This window comes from Pavona decussata, unplaced genomic scaffold, assembly GCF_977016875.1.
Source record: "Pavona decussata unplaced genomic scaffold, jaPavDecu1.1 SCAFFOLD_202, whole genome shotgun sequence".
NCBI classification, from domain to species: domain Eukaryota; kingdom Metazoa; phylum Cnidaria; class Anthozoa; order Scleractinia; family Agariciidae; genus Pavona; species Pavona decussata.
The window spans coordinates 2,823,386-2,845,000 of NW_028145610.1; the positions used below are offsets into that span (position 1 = coordinate 2,823,386).

A 21,615-nucleotide genomic window follows, 5' to 3' on the forward strand; every position below is an offset into this window, starting at 1 on the left:
GATGTATATTTCAGACCTTATTTACGAGAGTCAAAACAGTCCTATTAGGTAGTCCTTAAAAACTAGCTCAGCCGCTCCCATCCCCCCTTTTCCTAAGGCATCAGATTAGCCCTTAGGTATTTTAGCCTTTGAGATTATACTATTTTCGACCTAATTTAGGAGAGCCAAATTAGCCTTTAATTTTGCGCTGTGTTTTATTCAACAATTTTTGGGATAAAAACGATCTTTTGAATTTACAATGTACGGAGTGGACGGAAACTTTTTATGTCTCTCTGGCCACATATGGCAAGGGTAGAAATGGATTATAACTTGCGTCACGGGAAATATACTTGTTATGGTTTGTTTTCCCTTTAAAAATACCACTTTTGTTATTACAGATGTCAGTAATAAATCTTACCTTTTTCTTGTTTCTCGGTTTTCTACCTTTTTGGTTGTCATCCTTTATATTTAATATGGGGTTAAGTCTTTCCAGGATATTTTTCCCTTCTTCGTTTTCAGGATCCTTTTCTATGACTGTGAGAAAACACTTCAGTTTATTCAAAACTATTAAAACCACAAAAATTCAAAACGTGTACGGTATGGTATGGTATGGTATGGTATGGTATGTTACGCCGGTATGGTACGGTACGGTATGTAATGGTATGATATGGTATGATTCTAAAGGCTTTATAACCTAATATCCTGGCCTAATTATAAGTTTGGACAGCAAACCATGTCACCGCAGAATAAATTCAACATCTTTGAGAGAATTCGTCGCTGGCACGAAAATGGGGAACTTAAGCAACGACAACGGTAACGGAAACGAAAACGACACTTGAAAATATAATTTTATTCTATTTGTGCTACTTCGCAATTATTTCTTCGAATTCAACTTGTACAAAAACGACGAACTACCAAGGAACCAAATTGATAGGCGTGGTGTTCAAGCTAAGAAAGAGAATGAAAAATTCACCGTCGTGCGCTCACGTTCTCCACAATACAATGCCTTGCACTTGGTCATTTAACATTGCTGTTTTGCCGCGGACGGCATAGAAATGAACGCATGTGCAGGGACACATTTTTTCTTCATTTAACCTATTGTTTTGCGGCGTTGTCGTTGCCGTCCCCGGCGTCGTCGCTTCGGTCCGTCCCTTATAGCCTAACTGAAACAGACGTCGTTTTGCGGTGCTACCACTGACACTGACCACTGAACCAATTAACGAACTGGTCAGCGGCTAAAAAAAAACATGGCGGACGTGAACTTGGTGGAAAAATTTCAAAGCGATAGTTACTGTATCTCATTTCTCGGTTTGTTGCTAAAATTGGTTGATGACATGTTCTTTGCAAAATATATAGATAAAAACTGCATATGAAGTTCTTACGGAGGGTAGCTCTAATAGCTATTAATTTCAGGCATGGCTAATTGCTTTTGGCTGCTAAGCCAATCAACTCTGAAATTTCATTAGCCGATGATCCAGTTTTCAATAAGGAGATTCAGTCCATGCTATAAAGAATATAGCTTATATTGGTTGTGTCCACTGTATTTCTGCAGTGGTATAAATCACTGAAGGACCTGACTCTATCATTAATAATGGTAATAGGACTGAGTGGAGTCTAATTTGGTCTGTAATCATACAAATGATTAACCAAATCGGACGACCGCGTAGCAGGAGTCCAATTTGTTTCATCACGAGACCAAATGGCTGTGTTCAAATGACACGTTTCGGAGAATGGAAAAATAAACGTTTTTATTAAGAAATACGAGGGGAAAGGACGCCTGTCAAGTGCAATCGTGGTATAACCGCGCGCAATAGCGCAATAGCTTAGGCATGACTGCTGATAACCAATCAGATAAGAAAATTTTGTTATAGTTATGATTAACGCTGAAGTGGTACAATATAAATAACGCTTCATATAGGTCTTTCAGGTCTGTTGATTAATTTAACCCTATCTACACCAGGCTATTCATTTATTTATTTTGTCTTCTGGGTCCTGGAGGGGGGCGGGGAATTCCGCCGCCCCTCCATTATTTCGAAGTATAAAAGCTTTGACAATGAGACTTGGAGGATAGATTACACCTCTGAAGATGTTTCCTTTGAGGTCCGCAACGGGAAATGATTACATTATACCTAGGATTTCCGGATTTCCTGAAAAAAACTTCAGGATAAGGCTAAGCTAACTGGTCATTCAAAAATAAATGGAATGGAAGGGAAACAGCGAATGCACCAAATATGTGGTTCAGAAGGGAGATAGACCCTTCCAAATATAATTGTAATCCTTAAATAAAGATCCTTACCAGCCATACAGTTGTTCCTGGATTTTGTGTACTCGCCCTGAAAAAAGGAAAAGACAATTACACATATGTAGGAATAATACTAACTTCAGCGAAACGAATAGCTTATTTTATGCTTCCTAACCAGGCTGCCATACCGAGTTGGTCAGAAGTTCGAAATTGAGTAAACAGGGAAAAATTATATTTACAAACAATGTTTGGAGAAATATTTTACTACAGCGCAAAATGCTTAAAAACTTTCATTTGAACAGTCACGCAAAAATAACAATTTTTTCTCCCAAATGAACTTACACGACCATGCGAGTACTTTTTGTTTGTTTCTTTGTTTGTTTGTCAGCTTCTATCTGAAATAATGTTTCATAGAGAATTATCTACTGAAGATACATATTCCAGCATTTTAGTACAATATTTCTGCATATTAGGTATCCAAATACGGATTGTGTCAAGTACTTTATCTGTAAAGTTTCAGATCTGCCAAAAGAAAACTTGTTTAGCATGTACTTTGGCCGCTTGTTTAGGTCGATCAACGGACATGTTCCATCTCGAAAGCCTCAGAAAAGGCCCCTTGGCCTTTAAACGGTTTTAAAATTAGTTTCAACACTCGTTCAACATTTTGCTGAACCGAACGTTGAGGACGTCTAAAGGAGTCGTTCACATTGTAGAAAGTGTTAAAAATGTTGAAAGCTTGTTGAAAATAATTTCAATGGTTTAAACTTCAACATCGCCGTTCGACATCAATGTTCAACATTGCCGTTCAACATCGCTCCAACAATTCCTTTTTTCTCGAAAATGTTGGATGGTGTTGAAGTCGTTTGAACACTTTGTTCAAAATTTATTCCCGACTGTTGGCCCGATATTGAACGGCTTCCACACAACATAGATTCAACTTTTGTTGAACAAATGAAGGTCAAATGTAAACGGGCCTTACGCCATTTTCAGGTGTCAGTACAAGAAGAATGGAAAAAAAGATCTCCGGCACTTTCGTTGTACTTATACTTACGTACGTAGAAGTCAGTTGCGCAGGTTTAAAAATTTATACTTGTACACACACCCACTGACATCTTGTGATTAGTGATCAAGGTTTTCCTGCGTGTTACCCACTCCTGAACGTACGTGATTTGGGCCAGTCCTAAATGCCCAATTTGGGAACAATGTGTTCCACCAACAGAGAGGAACTCGGATCAAAACAGTCCTAAATGACCAATTTGGGAACAATGTGTTCAATTTACAGATGGGAACTCGGAACAAAACAGTCCTAAATGACCAATTTAGGAACAATGTGTTCCATCAACAGAGAGGAACTCGAACAAAACAGTCCTAAATGACCAATTTGGGAACAATGTGTTCCATCAGCAGAGAGGAACTCGGAACAAAAAAGTCCTAAATGACCAATTTGGGAACAATGTGTTCCATTTACAGATAGGAATTCGGAACAAAGCAGTCCTAATTTATCAATTTCGGGACAATGTGTTCTATGCACAGAAAGGAACTGGGAACAAAACAGTCCTAATTTATCAATTTGAGAACAATATGTTCCTTTTGCAGTTGGGAACTCGGAACGAAATATTTATCTTTTACACTAGAGTGAACGTTTTTTTCCTACCTCGTAAGACATCTGGTCCTCTTATAGTCAATAGGAACAAAAAAACGAGGAACAGTCGATACTAGAGGAACGTACCTTTTGGAATATAGGAACAGGCAACGAAACTTAAGATCAGCGAAAAAACGAGTCAAAGACAAAAAAAAAACTCAAAAAAGCGTAAGTCAAGCGCTCAGGTGAAATGAAAACAATCTTAAAATCTGGTGAGGTCTGTTTCGATCAAAGGCAGCAAAACGCGCCTAGATCAATTTTTGGGAAATGTAGAAGAAAGACCAAAAAACAAACAAAGGGAACATGAAGGAGATTATTGGGTAATATTTTATGCAATTTACAATCTAAACAACAATTTTTTAATGCCAGCATTATATTAAGAAAAGAACAGGTAAACAGTACTTACTTCCGTTGCTTCCTTCAATACTTCCGTCTCATTCTGCTTCCTATAGATTTTAAGGAAAGTGAATTAAATTTTTATGGATAGATTATTAAAGATCCCGTTATTGCTGTATCAACTTGATAAAGAGTGGTAAGTAGTATTGATTCCTCAAATTAATAAGTACCAAAAAGTGGAAATCGGTGCCAGACACCTTAATCCGACACCTTTTGCGTTTTTTTGTTGCGTACCAGCGAGTGACGCTATGCTAATAAAAAGGTTCTATAATGGATTTTGCCAGGAACGAATGAGAATATCGTAAAAACCTCACAGTTTTTCAGCCTGTTGTCTCCCAAGTCCTTGTTTGTTTGGATGCCCACGGTACCACGGTAACGCTAACGCTAGTAATTCCGTTATAGGAGATACCGTCATTTTTGCGTTTAACAGAGAGGCTTGGCGCCAACCAAAACAAAAAGCTTTCCGTTTTTTTTTTTCAGCATCTACATTAATATTTATCAACCTAGTCATATATAGTTCAATAGATTACCCATTACGAGAGAAAAGATTCTTAGAAGGCACCATCGAGTATCGACAGTAACCTTAATCATGATTTAAATACTACAGATTTATTTTACCATTCACATAATTGGACGTTTCCTTGGTAAACACCAGTTGAAGGAGATCGTGGCCTAGTTTGTGTTGTGTCAAGAATTTCCAAAGATCTCTCAATGTGTTGTTGTGGACTACGATTAACGTCAAAATATTGATCCTCTCGCAGGCACTTAGGAATTTTTTCCGCTGAGTCACGGTCTGGGGAGTAAAAAGTATACGAAAAAAAAAAAGCATTAGTCTGTATTGTAAGCCAACTACAGTCGAACAGTATTACGCAGTACCTTACCAAGCGGTCACCCTCTGTTAGGCGGTCATTTGTCAAAGTCCCGAAAATAGTTTCGCTTGATTACTGTAATTTTTGGTCAAAAGTCTCCTCGGCAAGTCAACGACCTACCTTAATGTACGATACCAACTACGGAAACCAAAACTACAACTGATATTGTAAAAACTCATAACAAAAACTAATATTGTCGTGATCTAAAGATAATGATATGATAAAAATTATACTAGAATAAAACACTTGTACTTTTACCATGAATGTAATGACTTTATGATCTTCAGTCAATGTTTTATATTATTAGTCCGTTTCTTCTCTTTTGCCATACCATTTTACTGTTGCAGTTTCTCAACCGAGTAAGTGATTTTGGGAGTCCTTTTGCGCATAAACTGTACATTGTATGATCAAATGCGAAATAAATTGGCGTTTTCACTGTGCTTCACCTGTATACTCTACAGTCTGTATTAAAAGGTCACTTGGTCATATCCAGAGGAAGACTGCTTAACACAGGTTCGACTGTATCTGACTAAGCCGGGGTAGGATTGGCCAAGGATGATTTCTTTCACAAGAAATATAAAATCGCGGAATAAGACTCGGCATGCAGCCTTTAATGGTAACTAGTCAAATCTAACATACGAGCGTATCGCAGTGCAACTTAAAAAACGAGGTTACTTTCTTACTGCACTTCTTCTTCTAACTACACTGTTGTAAGCAGCAATATTGTTTGTTTTATGTCCGCCAAATAGGCCAATATCCCAAGGAAGAAAGTACATTTTGAGTATAATGCCTCTCTAGATCCTCAAAACCTGTTTGGGCCATCTGTTCGTTATCAGTTAAAGGGAGACAGTCAGCTTTGTGGCCGTGCTGACCTGGACACTAGTTTTGTCAGTTTGAAAAACGTCTACCTCAACCTGAAATCAAAGGTACGCGTCGAATACATCTAGAAATCCGCTTCAATCTTCCCATTGTTTTATTGGATTTTTAATCTTTTACTGAAAACCTGTTTCTGAGTATGCTTTTGCTCATCCTATGATATTATTTTATCATATTTGGTTAAAAACAGTATGGATCGCGTCTCCAAAGGAACATGAAAAGAAGAGCTGGGAAACGTGAAGGCGCCGCGCTGAAGAAATCGCCTGCGTTGACTAAAATAACAAGATAAATCAATCAAAAACATTGGAGGGCAAATCACCATTACATATATTTGAAAAATCGCATTTTCTCAACCTAGCGAAAGGTTCGTGCGGAGGGAATGTTCGTAAGCGATTCGAACTTCGCGTCATTGCTGCTTGGTTTGGAGCTCAGACGAAGACAAGCTTCGGTACACAGTCGATAATCTCCTCGACAAAGAAAAACTCTAGTAGAACCTTGTTTTCTACGGGTCGAGCAAGCGCTCTTGCAATGAAATGGGTTTGGTTCGTAAATTTAGATAGTGGAGAAGTTGTAGAAACGAAATTATAAAGGCAAAATATCTGATTGAAAGCAGAAATGAATGATTACATGTGTTTCTCACTTCAACTGATTCTTCGACTTCAGAGGTATTTGTTGACATCTGGCTTTCCCTGGACAAGTCCATCAGTAAATTCTCCATGTTATAAAGAAAATGAGTGTTCTAATATGGTATTAGGTCTATAATCACTATTTTGACTAGCAAACACTTCGACTCGACAAGGTTTGTTTAGATTTTTCTAAGGATGCTCTTCTCAGCGCGAGACTTGTGATGGAGTGTGGTATGCAAATCAGCTAAGAAATGGTATCTAATGTGCATCAGCTGACTGTGTCCCTTTAAACCTCCGACCTATGGATATTTATTGCACAAGGCAAATGCCTATTTGAAAGAACATCACAACAAGGGAAAAGGCGAAGAAAATTACGCCATTCAAAAGGGGTCAACTGTAAATACAACCAATGTTAAAACAATTAAAACACCAGAAATATCTGTACCATCCAGAATCGTGGATTCACTTTCCTTATAGGCTTGGATAAAGGCTTTTTCAACAGCTTTGCTTACAGTGTCCCCAACCGACTGGATCTGAGTTTCGTCAACAGCCTTGGCTCTGATTTCTTCAACATATTGGGCCTGCGGTTCGTCAACTGTCTGGATCCTGGTCTCTTCAGCAGACTGAATCTGATTTTCTCCCACTGCCCGGTTCCTAATCCGCTCAGCAGACTGACTTGTAGTTTCCTCCACAATTCGGGTCCCACTTTCCGCAACAAACTGGATTTGAGTTTTTCCATAAGGCTGGGTCGTGGTTTCCTCCGCGGACTGGATCCTCGTCTCTTCCTTGTCTAATGACCCATCATAGTGTTTCAATGTGCAAGAAATAAAAAGTGTTACTGAGTTACGGGATAATTTTTTAATCATGTGATTAATCCATAGGAATATTTTTTTACATTCACCGTCAAAATTCTCGCACACTGATTGGCTCGTAAGTACTGTCTATAAGAGTGCAGACAACAAACTGATTTAGTCAGATGTAACGCGCGCTCTTTTTCGATGGAAAATAAAGCCAATTCTGCTCGGACTTTTTCCATCTTATGGTAAAAAATCGACGGCATTTTTCTATGGTCTGTGCTCTTATTGCCTATAAAATGACAACATGAAATGTTTAAAACTTTAGCAGTGAAACCACTTGCCTGCGGCCTGTGGCTCCACTTAAGTTTTAAAATTCACCGACGTTATATTATGGTCTATAAGAGTATAGACCATAGAAAACTACCGTCGATTTGTTGAATCGATCAATATGAAAGACCTGCTAACATTTTAAGTAAATTAGTTTGTCATATGTTCAGTTGTGATACCTGCACCAAATATTGTTTTAGCCACCATATAAATTGCATGCCAAAACTGCTGCATTTTTATTCGTGTATTACGCCGTATTGCAAAGAAGCTGAGGACCCTTTTGTGATCTTATTGTTTCCTTTCCGAAAGTGCTTTCTAAACGAAATTCATGAACTCTAAATCAGTTGAACGGGAATGACGGGAACTCAAGCTACATATGACGCCGAGAATCAAGCTCGAGCGACACTGGTTTGGAGGTACAGTGCTCGCACAATTATTAAGCTAGCCTTCTCCATAAATAAGAAAGAACCACCTTCTAACCAACTTACGTGTTTTGGTCATCAGGAACTCTTTGCATGCTAAGTAATCTTCATGAAAAATAGTAGCTTGTAAATTTACACTTTCCACCTGAAATCTTTCCTTGATGTCATCGGTCAGTAAGCATTTCTCGGCTACGACATTCAGGTAACCAGAACAGTAGTCTTTCCACAGTTGTTCAAGGACTTCTATATTTCCACACTCCACTGCTAAGCGCATTCGTGACTCATGTTGACTTCCATCTGTGGGTATTGAGTCATGGATTACTTTAATGTTTTGCAGGTACTCAGGAAATGCCTCGCCCTGCAATATTTCCTCAGACAAGTGCATTTGTGGTAGATCGCTTCTGTCTGTAGGAGGTGTTTACCAACACACGTTGCATGTAAAACAAAACAAAAAACCCTTTGGTGAGGTTAGTAACAGAAAATCCGTTTAAATTCTTTTAAACTCGAAACAATATCAGAAAGAAAGGCCTGACTCTTTTTTAAATCGTGGACACGTTTGTCCATTGTAATATATGCACCACTTGATCACATCTAGTGCAATCATTTTAATAATCTTTTTATTCATTCATTCATTCATTCATTCATTCATTCATTCATTCATTCATTCATTCATTCATTCATTCATTCATTCATTCATTCATTCATTCATTCATTCATTCATTCAGTCAGTCACTAAATCACTCACTCATACACTCACTCACTCACTCACTCACTCACTCACTCACTCACTCACTCACTCATTCATTCATTCATTGACGTTGATTTCTTTCTAATTGTCGTACATCCACTCATGATCAGCACACATATTACAAGAAATGTCAACCATATTTGTCAAAGCTGCTCACTCTACCACCATTTTCACCGAAACTGATAAACTTTGCAATTGGAATAGAATACACAATCAGGTAGTAACAATAACTTTGAGATTTTGAAAGGAATATTTAATCAAGTTGTATCTGGACACAAGGAGTGAACATTCTCGGTTGTATTAACAACCGTAGTGATTTGTTTGTCATCGCGCGATATTTTACTTGTTTTCGCTTTTGCTGATTCATATTTAGCCGTTTATCTTATGTACTTTTCACTTATAAGGCTTACAATTATAATTTGGTTACATCGTTGTTACATTCAAGATAACGTCCTGTTTGCCCGCTTGGTTACACCGAGGTTAGAAACGCAGTGCTGAATAAACCTATGCTGGAGTGAAGAGAATTGTCTATTCTCTGCTGTTCATCGAATTCCAGTTGGCTAGATCCTTGTACCTAAGAGTTGTGACGAGCTCTGTCTTGCTAGCGAGCGAGTGCTCTCAAGCTAATTCCCCCACCGTTATTGTCAAGTCGCCGTTGAAGTTCAATTTGTCTCTCCTGTGCGCTCGAGCAGGAAAAACCCGTCGTCACAAAAGACAAGGGTAAACATTCTTTGCAGGAAAAACAAAAGCAAAAAGTACAATCGGAATTATTATACACGGAATATATTAAATTGGCTTTAATTAGTTTCCATTGTCATTAATTCAGTAAGTTACTGCAAGAAATTTCAGCAAACTATTATTGTTGTTATTATTATTATTATTATTATTATTATTATTATTATTGTTATTATTATTATTATTATTATTATTATTATTATTATTATTATTATTATTATTAAATCATCGTAAGCCATAAAATTAGTAAAGGTGAGTTCAGCATCATAATATGAGGACTGAATTTGCTTCCATTACCTTTTTTAAATTTTAATGCACATACAACAAAATAAAGCAAGAGTGTAGAAATTTCTGCCAAAATTACTCCAATAATAAGAACACTTTGTAATGAAGAAGTTCTCTGAATTTGTAATCCCATCTAATAGAGATTCCCATGTAAGGCATTACATTGGCATTTGGCCATTGAATCAATTTAAACATTAAGGGTGCATTCTTATGGAACTATTAGGGTTATTCCGACTCTGGCTTAGCAATAGGCTGATTTAGAAACAAAATGGGAACGTCAGTTGACAACGGCGCGCGCATCAAGTATGCCATATATAGTCGAAATAGAGTCGTGTCCAGACTATTCCGCGACTTCTCGCTTCCTCAAATGACGTTCCCGTTCTGTTGCTAAATCAGCCTAATAATTGAATATACGGACTAAAATTTCGGTTGACACATCTTGACCGAGGTGATCTGAGATTCATCTGGACACGCTCATAACTCGTCAAAAGGTAACTTAATTTTGTCCGGGAAACAAACAAAATTCAATTACATCCGGTGAAGCACGTACCAATGACGTGACTATGTCGTGGGAGCAATTGCAATTGTGCATGCTCGATAGGGTATATCGATCGAATGCTTGCAGAGATCTCACTGTCTCCTGGGAAATGAACCTCTACAGCAATGATCTTCGAATTACGAACGAAAAAAGGTTATAATCATTAATTTTATCCACAAGTTTATTGCAGCGAGTAGACTTCAACTAACTCAAAATTAGTAAGGCACTAAATTAACAATTTTAAAACAAATTTTCTCTAAAATACTTGCTTAAATTTAGCCGAGTTTGTTCCTTTTTTTTTTTTTTTTTTTTTGCATTGGTCACGACGATGGCTAGATTCATCTCGTTTAAATTATATAACTGGGAATAAATCTTTCATTGCATTCTGCAGCATCTCTAGCTATAGATACTTACAGTTAACAGTGAGGTGCAGACTCGTTGGATCAGGTCCTTGAGTAGAATGGGTATTAGTTTCTTTGGCAACTTGAGGCTGACCTTCAGGAAACATTTCCTCTTCACTTGCCGTTGAATCTTGGTTGCTTTCTGAATAATATTTAAAAAGACGAGCTGTTAATTATCTCCTTAAAGTTCATATTTTGATGACGTTGATACTAAACACAGTTTCTATTGAAATGTTTTCAATTACTTGTTACCACACAAACTCTGCCTGCTACGACTACGCGGGAAAAAACTGGCTGCGGGAGCCGTAGCCCTGAGGTGAAGCTGACCACAATCTGAGCACTACACTACACCAAGGTTAAGGGAGGGATGGGGGAGGGGGAGAGCTATACAATAGACGCATGTGCTAGCCTCCGAGGTACAAGAAGACTCGGGACGATGGAGTTCATGAACCTCATGAGAAAGTTTAATAGTAAACAGTCAAAAGTTATTTTCTGAAATCGATATGAATATTGGCAGAATATTTCCTGAGCTGCAAAGAAGCGAGGTAAATATACTATTAATTATTTACCGAGATTGAAGAGAATAATTATTTTAGTATAAACCGACGAAGTGTTCTCCTACCACACAAACACAAGAAAGTCCAATAAAATGAAAGAAATGAAAGAACTAAAACGTGACACCTTTTGGGCTGATAAACTGATGTACGCATGAGTGAATTCGCGCGTGTCAGGCTCTTTTCAGTTTATGCAAATTTCCACACGCTTTCAAACTCAGTTTGGCTTGGGAGATTTGTGGCATCTGTAACCACAAAACCCTTCACCTTGCTGAAAGTATGATCACTCGCAAACATTAAACAAATTCAAGGCTAAAAAGAAGACGTTTTTAACTACTTTCAAAGGAAAATGAAGCCGACTGTTTTTCGGGTGGATTACGGGTGGGACACAAGACTTTATACTGGAAATTCTCAACAGAAATTTCCCCTGAAATAACCGCATCATTCATACCTGATTATATTTCTATTAATTTTTAAGCAGCGTTTTAATTGATTTTGAGCGAAACAGGCATGTAGTAAGTTGATTGTGGTTTCCAACATTGTTTCTTCTTTCAGGCAAAACTTTCTCTGGTATTTATTTAATATTTTAATTATGTTAATGTAGACTTTGTAAACAAGCATTTAAGCAAATCAGTGTGATTGAACCGGGTTTAATCCACGAGATCAAACTCAACATGAACCGACATTACAAATCCTCTCTGGCCCCCTATCCTATAATAATCTTGTGAGTATCACGGCATACACTACAACCCCTCTTCCCTTAAGGAATAGAGCTTCAAAAGTACAGCAACGTCAAATCAATATAAACTGTCCAACGAGTTCAAATGAATCATTTAATGTATCTTTTCAAAGCAGATTGTTCAAAATGTTCAGCACATCTCAATAGGTTCAACTTGATAAGGCTTCAAAGTGTTCAAAAGTTAAGTATAGTCCGTACATCTTGTAGTTCAACACAGAACATCAATAAGTTCAACTTGGTAACACTTCAAAGTGTTCAAAAGTTCAGCCCAGTCTGTACACCTCGTAGTCATTTAAGTACTCTGGTGGCTTCCTTTCCCTGGTTGGTCTTACTGGTGGCTCTGCTACCCTTTTTGTGACACTTCCTTCTATGGCATCATGTCCAGCGGCTTGTTTCTCTGTGGTCTCAGCCTCTCTCAGGTACTTCTTCACATCAGGTACATTTCTCCTGTAGTTGACTCCTTCAGGTGACGTTACAACAACTTCGCTCCCATACCTCCCGCTAACTTTGTAAGGGGCGCCTTCAAACAAGGTTGATAACTTGTGTTTTTCTACTGCTTCAACAGGACTTGATCTCCGAGTTCTAGATCACTCTCTTGGGCTCTCTTCTTCGTGTCCGCATAGTCAATTGTAGACTGTTTCATCTTCACATCTTTGTCCCTTGCCTCGCTGTCGGTACTACCAGACTTTCTCAGCTCAGGAACCTTTGACATGACTTCTCTGTTAAACAGTTTAAACAGTTTGGCCGGCGTAACACCTGTGGTACTATGTGGTGTCGTCCTGTAGGCTGTCAGAAACTTTCGCAGCTCTGTCCAGAGGTTCTTCCTTTCTGTTCTGGCAATCTTCAGGGTTTTAAGCAGGCTTCTATTTTGTTTTTCAACCTCCCCATTCGCCTGGGGCCATAATAGAGTAGAGGTCCTGTGCTATATGTCATTCTCCTTTAGGAACCCCTCAAATTCTTCGGAAACAAACTGTGGACCATTGTCCGTTTTCAGAGACTGTGGTAATCCATGAGTGCAACATATCTTCTCCAAGCTTTCAATGACTTTGGTGGATGTTACCGACGTCAGGATGTCAACTTCAAAGTACCGACTATAATAGTCAACAACAACAAATACATACTTTCCCGAAGGTAAGGGCTTCATCAAATCCGCTGCTAGGTCAATGAAAGGTTGGCTTGGGAATTCTGTATGTTTCAAAGGCTCTGGTGGAGTCGGCAGTCCAACTAGTTGACAGCTATGACATGTCTTACACCGATCTTCTACTTGTTTGTCGATTCCAGCCCACCAAACCTTCGTTCGTAGCCTCTGCTTTGTCGTCACCACACCCTGATGGCCCTTGTGCGCCAAATCTAAAACCCTCCGACGTAGGCTTGTTGGGATGAGCAGTCTTGTTCCCCTTAGCACTAACTTGCCTAGGGTGCAAAGTTCATTTCTTACGGCTTTGTACTGTGGCTGCTACAAACCTAATAAACTTTTCTGCATCATAAGAACCAGTTCTCAATTCGTCCTTTCCAGTAAGCCGTGAAAGTGAGTCAGCAATGTTCTGCTTGCCTGGCACATACTGTACGCGGAACCTGTACGGTTGAAGTCGAAGAACCCACCGCTCTATTCTTGCCGAGTTGCGAGAACTGGTTGAGTAGATAACCTCTAATGGCTTGTTGTCTGTTAGCAACGTAAAGTCCACCCCATATAGATAGACATAAAATCTCTCACAACCCCATACAAGACCCAGCACCTCTCTTTCTCCCTGCGAGTATCTACGCTCGACATCCGTCAAACTTCGGCTTGCATATGCGACCACACGCTCCTGTCCTTGCTGGACCTGGGTTAGCACCGCTCCAAGTCCTACAGGGCTCGCAACTGTGACAAGCTTTGTTTCTCTTGCATTTCTGTCAAAGTAAGCCAAGGTTTGTGCATTTCCTAGGCTACTCTTCAAGGTGTCGAAAGCGGCTTGTTGTTCTGAACCCCAAACAAAGGTTACATTCTTGCTAGATTAGGGATGAACTGACCTGGCACTAAAGTTCACTAATCCTAGGAAACTGCGCACCTCCTCAGCATTTCCAGGCTCTTCAGCTCGTACCACCGCTTCAACACGTGACTCTGTAGGGCCAATTCCTTTGCTTGACAGCGAGTATCCCATGAAAGTAAGCTGTGACATCCCGAATACACACTTTCCTGTTCAGAGTTTGTCCCTTCTCACAGATACATTCCATGGTCTTTCGCAACCTACTGTCATGCTCTTGAACTGTGCGACCATGAATGATAATATCGTCATGGATGTTGTAGCCACCCTCGCAACCGGTCAGCGCTTGCTGAATAGTATACTGATACAATTTAGGGGCGTAGCTGATGCCAAACAGTAGGCGTTTATATCTATACAGCCCTTTGTGAGTAAATGTGGCGATAGTTCTAGACTGTTGTTCCAACTCAATCTGGTGGAACCCCCATTTAAGATCCAGCTTACTAAACACCGTACTACAGCCTCGTTAGCCTTTCTCATATCTACGCAAAGCCTGACATCTCCGAAAGGCTTTGGGACTACTAACACGGGGCTCACCCATAGTGTCGGGCCTTCGACAGGTTAAATAATGTCAGACTTGACCAGCTCTTCGAGCTTCTGCTCGATTTTGTCTCTTAGCCCAATAGGTGGGGGTCTCAACTTCTGCGCAATGGGCTTGACTGATTCGTCAATGTGGAGCTTTGCTTGGAAACCCTTCAGTTTCCCCACCCCCTGAAAACACTCGGGATATTCTTCCAGCAATGCGTCATGGCTGACGGTGTTGATTTCAATCTTTAATATTGCTAAGTATCGCCCTAGCTTTCTCCTCCACAACAACAAAACATGCAGGGTAAACTTTATCTTTATAACACAGTTCAGTTTCAAACTCACCAGCCGTGGTAAGTGGCTCATCACTGCCATAGGAGTACAATTTCCGGTTGGATTTCCTTGAGTCACCTTTGAATCAACAAGAACTCCTTTCAGTTGTACTCTTCCAAGCTCGATGTCTACGGTTGGTATTTCCTTTCCCCTTGTTTGAATAGTAAACGCGGAACTGTCGTCTCCGCTCACCTTACGAATGTCTCCTTTCCTTGTTTTTTCATCAGATTTTGTCTTGCAAACTTTATCAAAATGACCTACTTTTTTACACTTCCCGCACGTAGCTAGTCTAGCCGTGCACTCCGGGTCTCGTGCGAAATATCCCTCGAGTCCGCATCGATAACAATTTCCTTTTTTTCCCTTTCCACGAATTCCCACGTGCTCCGTCCAACGTATTTACATTTTCACCTTTTGAATCACCTTCAATCGAAGGTCCCTGGCGTTCAGCGGCCTCCATAGATCTAGCAACATCTCGGACCTTTTGAAGAGCAAGTTTGCCACTCACGGCCAGAAGTTTCTTGCGAAGATCATGCGACCGACACTTATCGATTAGCTGATCGCGGATGTTTTCTTCCTTGGCTGTCCCAAAGTTGCAATTCTCGGCAAACTGGAATAATCTGGTCACAAATTGGTCGGCAGTTTCTGATTCCTCCTTAACTTGTGGTAATAAATGTGCATCGAGCGACCTCATGGCTTTCGCATACAACGTATCACCTTCCGCATCTTGGCCAGCACAATGTAACAGCAAAGCTTTTTGCTGAGAGCCCTTTGTGATGCCCTTGGCCTCCAGGAAGAACTCGAACGATCGTTTCCATCGTTTCCAATGCGGGCCCACGCTCGTCGGGTTGCCCGTGCAATTGAAGGGCCTTCATTAACGCAAACGAACTTTCAATAACGCTACTTGCATATGTATTAACATTCAAAAACACAAGAGTATATACATTATCATTAACATTTTATGTTTTTTTCTTGCACAATCTTTTGCTGAAGCAGATATAAAATGAAAAACATTTTACTGTACATCTACAGCACTGTAACAAACAGAGTACGCTGTATGAACAAGTAGACGCATTGGAGACAGAAAGAACCGAAGAAAATCAAGGCACAAAGAAACAGAATCTTACTTGAACAGCGACAAAGAATTATTCAAGCCGTCGAAGATGTTAAAGAAGATTATTTGACGGTTGCCGCTACTATCGAACCATTTTGAAATTTCTTTTTCCTTAGTTGATTGTTATTACTACACACATGTTTGTCAGTTGATGTTAATGATTGACCATTTCGAATAAACGATTGTATGAAGGTGCAATTGATTGTGCGTCTCTATGCAAATTGCATTATTGTATGTCTCTAATACGCAGTTGATTGTCATACTGTGCAATTGATTTTCTATTGGTGTTAATGATTGTCCAAAGGTGCAATTGTTCATCCGTGGATGCTATTGAATATTAATACATATGCAAGTAGCGTTATTGAAAGTTCATTCGCGTTAATGAAGTTCATGGAAGTGCTAATGAACGTATATTTGCCGTATAGTTTCAACTGTTGACGTAAATGAATGTATATTTTGCGTAAATGAACAGCAAAAAGTGTAAATTAGCACTTTCTTATGCTCAACTTTAATCGTCGATTGTGTCATAAAAGTGGAATGCAAAAGTTATTCAGTCTGCTTGCACTACTGGGAATGATCTACTAGTGTACTACGATCATCCTGCTCTCATGTAATCAGGCCCTATCTGCAGCTTTAATTAGGTAAAATGCCGGTTATTATATTGCAACATTCCAGGGTTCACTTTACAGTTAATCAGTCACTATGAGTCTGTTTCATTTTGGAGTTTGCATGATAAAGGATATTAAAAACTAAGTCATTCAGGTTTAAAGTCGCCGTGGGCAGAATCCTCCTCTACAGTCTAGATAGGGCTAAGTAATGAGAAATTGGTAAATGAAATGACCCTTAACGCAAAATAGAATTTAAAACACAAACTGCTCTTGCAGACACTCACGTGAAAAATGCAGGAGGAACAGCTTGCAAATAAAATAATCTCCTTCTAAAATCGTTGTCTCTAACTTTACAGACTCCACGTTTAATCTCTCCTTGATGTCATCCGTTAAAAGGCGTTTCTCAGCTTCTACATTCAGGTGACCACAACGGTAGTCGTCCCAAAGACGTTCAAGAATTTCCAGCGATTTGCACTGGACTGGTATGATTAAACTACCCTCCTTTGCCTGTCTCTCGATTAGCTGAAGTGCTCCTTTCAAATAGAAATGAAGGCTTTGACCCCATTGTTCAACTGGAATGCGATCTGCCTCAGTTTCAAGAAAACGTTTCACCATTTCTTTCATGACAAGGTTAGGATCTCCACTTTGGCCGTCTTTAAAGGTAACTTCTTTCATTTTGATTTCCACCGACACAGTACCTTTAGGCAAAACCGTAAAATTAAAAAAAAGGTTAGCCTTTCTCACTTCATTGCTTATATGTTACTGCCAGACAACTGGCACCTCGCTCTGGTATACTGATTTGATTGTTAGAATGAAAGTCGCCTTAAAATTGTTCAGAAGGAATTGACGTGGTTGGCACCGGTACACAGCACTTAAACTTGAGGGATCAATACTACCACTGTTCATGAGCTGATATCACAATAATGTTATCAAGCAAATGCCTAATTGCTGGCCTAGTTACTTCATCGACTTTGATAGGTACCATAGCAACAATAACCTATTAAGAACAGCCCTTATTTAGCTTCTAGTAATTTTAATTCAAAAACGAGCACGGTGACCACCTTTTTTATTATCGAATCGTAATCAGCATGCCAAGACGCAAATTTTTTCAAAGTTTAACAAAAAAAAAAAGATATTGTAAGGAGAGATTCAGAGTTACCTTCGAAAGTAAGGCGGCTCAGAACCCCTTCCTTAAAAGTTTTTCGTTGCAAAAAGTTACGTCTCGACAACAGGTTGATTACAATTGAAAAAACAAAATCACCTAGCTAGTTTTTGAGCTATACAGTCTAACCTCCCTGTGCAATCACCTCTCGTAATTGAGACCAAAATTTTCCCGGTTAAATCACCATAGTTCAAACCTCTTGTAAATGCCCATCTTTAGTAGACCACCGCCACCAATTGAGTTAGGCTTCTGCTTTTTAATTGTATGTTGTTTTAACCTCTTGTAAGCGACCACTTGATAGAAGGCTCGATCTCACGACGGGTGCTTATTCGTAAATGTAATAGTTTTGAAGATGCAGGCCATAAACTTAGAGACATGCTGTTGAGACCAATGAACCGTCGTACTTTCTTTGGTACGGTGAGTTTTAGGCTTAAACTAGCAATTAAATAAGCGTAAAGCTCATATGATTCGTAAGAAGCTAATATTCAAATTAACTGTACTTCTTTAATACAGAATTGTTATTAATATACAGCACACAGAATATAAAACTGGGCTTGGCTGTGCCAAGTTTTCTGAGAAGTTCTTCTGCATCATCAAACCTACTTCACAAGCTGCACTGAGTAAATAATACGACAAAGTGCTCTCGGTTCGGCAATCATGCAGGAAATGGTTTGTTTTTAGCTTATGAGTCGTCCCTTGAAATGTTTAAAATGCTTTCTATGACATGTAAAACGATATGGTGCTGATGTTTAGGTTACCTTCGAGTTAAATATGCAATTGGTAGCCCTGACATTATCACAGACCAACCGGACGGAAAAATTGGACTCCCTGTGGTCTGTCTTATTCTAAGCGACCAGCTCCCCTAAGCGACCTGGGTGGTCGCTAATGGGCGGATACACTGTATTTACCCAAACCTAAAATGAGAGCTGTTTTTGACAGGTCATATTGTTGTTACCTATCAAGTCACAACAACGACTATAACTTGTTTGCCAATGTTAGGGCATAAGTTGGTATGATGTCTCACGACTTTACCGACTTAATGAAATGTAGATGTACAGTACATGTAGATTTGTTTGATCTAATTATTGTGGTATCCGCTGATAAAGAGTAGTAGTAAAGATAAATCAAATTGCAACTGAGTGAAAAATGCTGGAAACCATTTTAAGCCACGTTAAGACGTATTTCACAAATGAATTTCCTCCCAGCTATCTTGTAATTATTTATGAATGGGCTAACTTGAATGAACGGGAAGTTCTAGAGTTCATCCGCGGGGAGACGCTATCATGAGATAGGGTTCATGGGGCAAATATACGAGGACGGATAGTGCCCGTCCGTGAAGAAACCTCCACTCCCCTTCCCCTTAGGCTTCCTCTTTTAATTTAATAACAAACAGGTTGCTTTCATGGTATTTATCGTGAACTTTCCATTCCAACCTTTCGATTTAAAGGTAAAATTTGTGAGCTTTCAACTTGAAATGTGAGCTTCAGTGCCATTTTCTTGGAATAAAATTTGGTAGTTGACAATGACAGACCGGGAGCTCTGAGCGCAGGGTAGTCTGGTTGTTAGTTTCTGTATGGAAACTCACTCCCAAGGAAAAAACAACCTTAAGTAATCGTTGTACATATCTAATTGGGTACATGTACATGTTACTAAGGCCCGGTTCTAACGTAGCACTACTGCTGTGTCGAAATTGTTTAATTGATTTCGACACGGCCGACGATTGGAAGTTTGAATCAGTTGTCGATCTTGTGCCGCAAGTTCCACTGGTACATGGTTATGTCGCATTGGCTGGACTAACGTGCGGCACCGAATTTCTGCCTTGTCAAAAGATAGCCGGCACACATTATGGCGTAGAGGTCAAACGTCGGCATAGCTCACATTTAAATACGAGCAATGAATCAACAGCTGCACTTTTTTCCAAAGCTCTGAGGAACTCAATGAATTCAATTCGACACAGCAGAAGATGAACGTCTGAAACGGGCCTAATCGTCAGGTGCAAATGACGAATAAAGAAACCCTTCTAAGGGCCTCATCTCCACGCGCTGACTTAGAGGAGTAGCTCATATATTCAGCTAGTTTCCTGTCAGAGTTGATATCATATAATTCTTTGCTTTAGTGTAGATAGTGAGATCCCAATATTTCGTTGGGTAATCGCCTTATGAATAAAAATTTCATACACACGCAAAAAAATATCTGAAAAAAAGTATGAATCCGATAATTTTTGCCATACAACAACAACAACAATAACAACAACAATCTTTATTATTCCTGCCCAGAAATTATACAATGTTACATAAATTCAAAAAAGAAAAATGAGGTAAAGTTGTACAAAAAAATTACCTGAGTTGACCGGAAGAAAACATTTCCTTAACAATCTCACCACCAGTTGAAATAAAAGCTCTATATATCGGCTATTAGTAGCTACCCTAATGTCGGAAGTGCTAATATTCTACAATATCGAGTTTCAGGAAGGGAATTTTTCACAAATTATTATACAGAATATACAATACCTGGATCGTGCTCAGTTGAGACGTGATCGTGGTGAGATGTACTTTGCTGTGCTCTGTTGTGACATTCCAAAGAAGAACCTGATAAGAAAATTCAAGCAGGGTAAGCTAAATAAGACCAGGCCTTAATTTACATGGCCTGAATACAAAACCCGGCTAATAGGATCACCAAAGGGCCTTGAAAGATTGGTTAGGGTTGCAATATTGCGTGGTACATCATCATTATTGGCGGGGTCGTAGTTCAGCTTATTTTTTTTTTCCTTCTCAACTATTTGCTGTGTCGGTATTTTACAATTCTAGCCCTTCAGTTTTAAAGTCAACAAAAATTAAAGTCTTACGCATCATTCAAATTCCACTAGTGTCCTTAATTCAAAGGTATCCAACCTAAAATCCAGTACCCTCTCCTAAGGAAGAGCTGAATACAGTCGTTACAATTCTTGCAATTGCTAATACTTGTTGAGTTCTTTTCGAATCAGTTAGGGTCAATACATTGTTTTCTTGGTTAGCGTTTATTAACGCTTTAGGTTTAAAAGACTGAATTTCCCTTGATTGCTCTTGAGGTTGCTTCAGTCGTTTGCAAGGCTATTTGACCATAATTTACGTGAAAACCATTACAGTGCACCCCACCGATCAATTTATAGCCTGCATAGCACTGAGGTTAACCCCAGTCCCTCTAATTATTTTGGCTCTAATTAGTAATATAATTATCCGCCAAAGTAGTACTAGGACGTGACAATTTGAAAACAAATAAAATTGAAAATTTTCGGCCGGTTCTTTGTTTTTCTCTGATACAATCACCTAAGTAAGTATACTAAAAGAATTATTCGCCTCGGGTTCAGTAAATATGAATGAATGTTCCCCGCGAATTCGTATTAGAGAGTATTCACAAATAGTTATTTTCTTCGCCTTGAGCGAATAATAAGTGTTAACTAATAAGAACCTTCCCAGAATGATGCTAAACAACATGACGACGTCATCAGTCATGCGACCACACTCAAAATGCGTTTGAACTCATTGCAAAAACGGACAGCTGTCAATTCGAAAATAATCAATATAGTCAGCAAGAGATTGGTGTGAAGGATATAGAAAGGGCCATTAACGGTCTTGCGTGTAAGGGGGCTTTGCACAAAAGACTAAAACCGAAAATCTGACACGGTAAAAACATCAGTTAC

General features: G+C 39.2%; 2 protein-coding genes and 1 pseudogene across 7 annotated transcripts in view; 2 read left to right on the forward strand and 1 right to left on the reverse strand.

The window, feature by feature from the left end:
- LOC146461128 (uncharacterized) overlaps positions 1–21,615 on the forward strand; it is a 170,897-nt pseudogene that overhangs the window by 72,333 nt on the left and 76,949 nt on the right. The gene's annotated exons all lie outside the window — the stretch shown is intronic.
- LOC146461131 (3'-5' exoribonuclease HELZ2-like) overlaps positions 1–21,615 on the reverse strand; it is a 92,543-nt gene that overhangs the window by 39,470 nt on the left and 31,458 nt on the right. For 3 of the 5 annotated variants that reach the window (XM_085087402.1, XM_085087406.1, XM_085087403.1), the window contains 9 exons: positions 20,447–20,524; positions 17,059–17,472; positions 10,897–11,025; positions 8,243–8,581; positions 7,061–7,420; positions 4,878–5,052; positions 4,270–4,309; positions 2,276–2,312; positions 398–513 (listed from right to left, as the gene is read on the reverse strand). In XM_085087402.1, coding sequence (XP_084943528.1) covers positions 398–513; positions 2,276–2,312; positions 4,270–4,309; positions 4,878–5,052; positions 7,061–7,420; positions 8,243–8,581; positions 10,897–11,025; positions 17,059–17,472; positions 20,447–20,524 — 1,688 coding nt within the window. Of the gene's footprint in view, positions 1–397; positions 514–2,275; positions 2,313–4,269; positions 4,310–4,877; positions 5,053–7,060; positions 7,421–8,242; positions 8,582–9,334; positions 9,632–10,896; positions 11,026–17,058; positions 17,473–20,446; positions 20,525–21,615 lie in introns of those variants that run through there. The other 2 variants (XM_085087405.1, XM_085087407.1) reach the window with 2 other exon arrangements.
- LOC146461132 (uncharacterized) overlaps positions 1–21,615 on the forward strand; it is a 303,232-nt gene that overhangs the window by 36,984 nt on the left and 244,633 nt on the right. The window lies entirely within an intron of this gene.